This window comes from Musca vetustissima, unplaced genomic scaffold (genome assembly GCF_032173495.1).
Source record: "Musca vetustissima isolate MV318-11 ecotype Yass unplaced genomic scaffold, APGP_CSIRO_Mvet_v1 utg206359, whole genome shotgun sequence".
Taxonomy (NCBI): domain Eukaryota; kingdom Metazoa; phylum Arthropoda; class Insecta; order Diptera; family Muscidae; genus Musca; species Musca vetustissima.
The window spans coordinates 2808-8386 of record NW_026881054.1 but is presented as its reverse complement, the minus strand read 5'-3'; the positions used below and the strand labels follow the sequence as shown (position 1 = coordinate 8386).

General features: G+C 32.9%; 1 protein-coding gene across 1 annotated transcript; it reads left to right on the top strand.

Annotated features, from left to right (window-relative positions):
- The first annotated feature begins 3751 nt into the window (after positions 1-3751).
- On the top strand, positions 3752-5221 carry LOC133327129 (uncharacterized). Its single transcript, XM_061535704.1, has 4 exons — positions 3752-3991; positions 4047-4288; positions 4735-4938; positions 5020-5221. The coding sequence occupies exons 1-4, from the start codon at positions 3752-3754 to the stop codon at positions 5219-5221; spliced, it is 888 nt and encodes a 295-aa protein (XP_061391688.1).
- The last annotated feature ends 358 nt before the right edge of the window (positions 5222-5579 follow it).

Genomic DNA, 5579 nt, shown 5'->3' with positions numbered 1-5579 from the left:
AAATAATTAAAGAATATCATTAATATAGAAAAGTACCTCGAGTCCTCCGAAAAACATTCCATACAATTTAGGATTATAGGTCTGATAGTCCATGAAAAAATATTCTTTAAAATTCCATCATTGTGGCTCTGATAGTCCCTTTAAAAACCCACACCAATAGCTATGGTAGTCCTTTAAAAAATAATACTTAAACACTACAATTATAGTCCTTCAATATATAATAATTAATAATTCATGCTTATAGCTCCTATAGTCATTCACAAAATCATTTTTGAAAATTCTCGCTACGATAGACCTTAAAAAATAATAATTAAAAAAATCTTTCAAGAAATACTATTAAAAATGCAGGCTTTAATTTCCGATAGCCCTTGTTCACACAAAAGTCAGGGTAAATATGACCCGCTAAATATTGACCGATTTTTATCAAAACAGGCATGCTTATTCTTTGGCCCTATCCCCTTCACCGGTGTTTGGGCCATAATTGCGGCCTCTGGAGCGACAGAAAAACCGACAAAAATGAAGTTTTCGGTCCATTTCATCTCCTAAATATTAACCGATCTTGTCCAAAAACAATAGGGGTCTTCATTGACCAGAACCCATCCTACATGCACAATTTCGTGAAGATTGGTGCATAACTGTGGCCTGTACCGTGTTTACAAATTATAATGGACAGACGCACGGACACACATGTCTAGATCGACTCAGCTAGTCGAGATATGACGATCGGTATACATAAAGGTGGGTCTAGGACCAATATTTCGAGGCTTTACAAACTTTTGGGGCTGCACAAAGCTATAATACCCTGACATCAAAGTTGTGTAGGGTATAAAAATCATATTTCTTAAAGAAAGTTGTATTTAAAAAAAAAAAACAAACTTACAGCTCTAAAAGTCCTTCCAAAATGATATTTAAAAATCCACGCTTATAGCTCTGATAGTCGTTCAAGAAATAGTATTAAAAAATCGTCGCATATAACTTCTTCAGAATATTATGACTTAAAATCCCCACAATCTACATTCCTTCAGAACATGATCTTTAAAAAAACCGACTATTATACTCATTATTTTAATTCTTATTTCATTTTTCTTCCAGAAATCTCCCCGAAGACTTGTATGTAGCACCATTGGATGCTGCGAAACATTGTAACTTAATTAACGAAAGTTGGTCTCACAAATACGATCAATCATTGGGTTTAATACAACAATCTATCGAATTCAATGGTGGTTTGGGTCTATTCAGGAAGGGTGAAGAACAGCCTTTATGTTGGATATTGGTAAATGAATTTTTAACACCAGGGTAAGGCATTCAACAATAATAGATGTTTAAATTTAAATTCTATATTCCACAATATTTTCAGATTCCTACACACCGTGCCCGCGGAAAGACGTAAAGGTTATGGCGAATTAATTCTGAAAATGGAACTGAAACGTTTACTTAAAATACACAATATGGATTTATTTACATTTGTTGTTGTCACAAATGAACAATCGCTGTATTTACACAAAAAATTGGGTTTTGAATCGGCTGCGAGAGTTATTTGGCTGGAAAAGCCGGAATAAAGGAAATTTAAATTTTAAGAAATATTATTGTGTTGGACCTTAAGAAGTTTTTTTTTTTATAAAACCACGCCTTTAGTTGGACCTCAAGATTTTTATACCCTTCATCACACTGTGGTACAGGGTATTATGTCTTTGTGCATATGTTTGTAACAGACAAAAGGAAACGAGATAGACACATGGTTCCTTTTTAGAATAAGCATAGAATCACTTTTTAAGTCGATTAATGCATGTCCGTCCGTCTGTCTGTCTGTCCATGTTAAATTGTAAACAAAGTACAGGTCGCATTTATGATCCGAATTGGATGAAATTTGGCATATGTCACTTATTTGGCCAAAGGACAAACCCTATTGAAATTAGGAGAAATCGGCCCAAATTTAGATATGGCTCCCATATATATTTTCGTCCGATTTAATGTAAATGGTGTACCAATGTCCCTAAACACGAAATTTGGCATAGCGTAATGAATTATGTCTAGAATGATGTTTGTTAAGTTTCCTGGAAATCGGTCCAGATTTAGATATAGCTTCCATATATATTTTCGTTCGATTTAAGGTAAATGTTGCGCCAAAGTGCCTAAATATCTTTCGATCTGCACAAAATTTGGCACAGCGTATTTAATTAGGTCTAGAATGATGTGTGTTATGTTTCCTGGAAATCGGTCCAGATTTAGATATAGCTCCCATATATATTTTCGTTCGATTTAAGGTAAATGGTGCAGCAAAGTCTCTATATATCCTTCGATTTGCACGAAATTTGACATAGCGTACTGAATTGATATTAGAATGATGTGTGCAAAGTTTCGTGACAATCGGTTCAGATTTAGATATAGCTCCCATATATATTTTCATCCGATTTTAAGTAATTGGTGCACCGAAATCTCTGAAAATCATTCGATTTGCACGAAATTTTGCACAGCGTATTTAATTAGGTCTAGAATGATGTGTGTTATGTTTTCAGAAAATCGGTCCAGATTTAGATATAGCTACTATATATATTTTCGTCCGATTTAATGTAAATGGTGTACCAATGTCCCTACATATCTTTCGATTTGCACGAAATTTGGCATAGCGTAATGAATTATGTCTAGAATGATGTGTGCTAAGTTTCGTGAAAGTTGGTTCAGATTTAGATATAGCTCCTATATATATTTTCGTCCGATTTTATGTCATTGGTGCACCAAAGTCCCTATATATCTTTAGATTTGCACGAATTTTGGTATAGGGTACTGAATTATGTCTAGAATGATGTTGCTAAGCTTCGTGAAAAGATCCATAGCTAGGGCGATTGACACAACGTACTGATGTAATAGGAATTAGTCTCTGGCAAATTTCCCTGAAATCGGTTCAGATATATTCTACATATGTTAGCATACATGTATGTAGAGTATACCCAAAGTGGTAAAGGGTATCATATAGTCGGCCGAGTCCGACTTTACTACTTCCCTTACTGGTTTTTTATAAATCCTCGCCTTGTGTTGGTCCCTGAGAAAATATTCTCTAAAAATCCACTACTTCGTCTTTGAGAAAATATTCTACAAAAAGAATCTACGTCATGGGTTGGTCCTTGAGAAACTATTTTTATAAATCCACGCCTTGTGTTGGTCCTTGACAATTTTTTTCACGCCTTATGATGGTCCTGAAAAATATACTTTTTGAATCCATAAAAAATTATTTTTTAAAAGCCATGCCTTCTTTTGGTCCTTGAAAATATTTATTTTAGAAACCAAACCTTCTTTTGGTCCTTGAGAAAATATTTTTTTTGTAATCCAAGCCTTGTGTTGATCCTTAAGAAAACATTTTTACAAAATCCACGACTTATATTGGTCTTCGAGATCCGTTTTTAAAATCCAAATATCCATTTTTTTTATTAAAATTGGTGTTAGTTTATTTCCGTGTGTTACTAACGCTATTCGGTATATCTAGGTAAATAATAGAAATGCATGTAGTACTATTTTATTTTTGATAGCTTATCTCAATAGGAAAGTTCTCATTGCAATTTACAATATGAGTACTTGTGAGCAATCGTAAACAAAATCATTTCTATCTAAGCAATTTAATAACAAAAGCACATTTTTATTCGAGTACATATGGAAAACTACAGACTTGTTCACAAAAAAAAAAATCTCTCAGTAAATTATTTGCAGTCGTCGGAGTGTGTTGATCGGAAATTTGTGAAATCGAGCAAATAAAAAAATGTCGGATATTTTGATGGAATGCTCTCAACAACAGCTTCGCGAGATGCTGGACATACTCAATACGAACTTACCTCGGCGTATACAACAACATAATTTCATTTATAGTTATCTCTTTCATTGGGAGAAAATAAATGCTAATCGTCAACAATTAAAATCGGATCGTTGGAATTTACGCTTTTATACACATCGTTATGGCAAGCCGGATAATTGTACTCTGATTAGTTTGAATGGATGTGGGGTGAGTTGTGGATTTTGTTTTGCAAATTTTGAAAATTTTTAAATTGTTGTTCTAGGATTACATTGTACTTTGTTTCACCCTCCAAGAGTCCCAGGAGGAACTTCGGGAATGTCTAGCGAAAACGAATTTAATACAATGGGAACCGAAAAGAATGCGTGTGGTATGCGATGAAAATATACATGTTATGGTGAAAGAGTTACTTATTCAAAGAAGTCAGAAGACAAATTGGACATGTACGCCCTTTGAAAATATCATGTATATTACAAAGGATAAAATTGCAGCACTTCAAGTTGATGAGTAAGTTGGAAACAATTCTTAGGTCATTGAAAAAATAAATTTTTAAAAATCCTCAACTGTGTTGGTTCTTAAAAAAATATATTTTTTTTTAAATCCATGCCTGTATTGTTCATATAATATTCCTTAAAAATTCACTCTCCAGGTGTCCTTCATACAATATTCCTTAAAAATCCACGCTTATGGCTCTGATAGTCCTTAAAAATGTTCTTAAAATTCCACGCTTATAGCTATGATGGTCCTTGAAAAAAATATTCTTTAAAAATCCACCATCTATAGGTCTATTGATCCTTGATAAAATATTCTTCAAAAAATCCACGCTTATGGCTGTGATAATTCTTCACAAAATGTTCTTTACAAATCCATGATTATGGCTCTCATAGACCTTGGAAAAAGATTTTTAAAAAAATTTAATTTTTTTTAAATATATAATTTTTTTATTCCTTTAGAAAACTTCCCGACGACCTGCACATAGCACCCTTGGATGCTGAGAAACATGCCGAATTCATTAACAATCATTGGTCTCACAAATATGAAAAGTCTTTGGGTTTAATTCGACAGTCTATTGATTTTAATGGAGGATCGGGACTCTTTCGTCGTGGTGAAGAACAGCCGCTATGTTGGATGTTGGAAAATGAATTCCTATCACCAGGGTACACAGTTCAATAACTTCTAAAGTATTTATAATTAAATAATAATTAAATAATAAATATTCGTTATATTTTTAATTTCAGATTCTTGTATACCATGCCATCGGAAAGACGCAAGGGTTATGGCGAACTAATTATGAAAATGGAACTGAAACGTTTATTAAAACTTCACAATATTGATTTGTTTACATTTGTGATTGTTACAAATGAACAATCGCTGAAATTACATCGTAAATTGGGTTTTGAGCCGGCTACCCGAATTGTGTGGATTGAGAAGTTTGAATAAAAAAAAAAACAAATTAGAAGAATTTAAATATGTTTAGATATATATTTAAAATACTAATTAATAAAATAAAAAGCAAAATTGGCAAATAAAATATTCTTTAAAAACTCCACGCCTTGTTTAGGTCCTTTCCAAAAATATTCTTTAAAAAATCCACGCCTTGTTTAGGTCCTTTCCAAAAATATTCTTTAAAAAATCCACGCCTTGTTTAGGTCCTTTCCAAAAATATTCTTTAAAAACTCCACACCTTGTATAGGTCCCAGAAAAAATATTCTTTAAAAACTCCACGCCTTGTATATGTCCCTGAAAAAATATTCTTTAAAAACTCCACGCCTTGTATTGGTCCCTAAAAAAATATTCT

What these genes read in the sequence shown, in the direction of transcription:
- LOC133327129 (XM_061535704.1), top strand. Translation starts at nt 3,752, where the DNA reads ATGTCGGATATTTTGATGGAATGCTCTCAACAACAGCTTCGCGAGATG. An exon ending in GCAGCACTTCAAGTTGATGA is followed by an intron (nt 4,289 to 4,734) that starts GTAAGTTGGAAA and finishes TTATTCCTTTAG; the next exon opens with AAAACTTCCCGACGACCTGC. An exon ending in AATGAATTCCTATCACCAGG is followed by an intron (nt 4,939 to 5,019) that starts GTACACAGTTCA and finishes TTTTAATTTCAG; the next exon opens with ATTCTTGTATACCATGCCAT.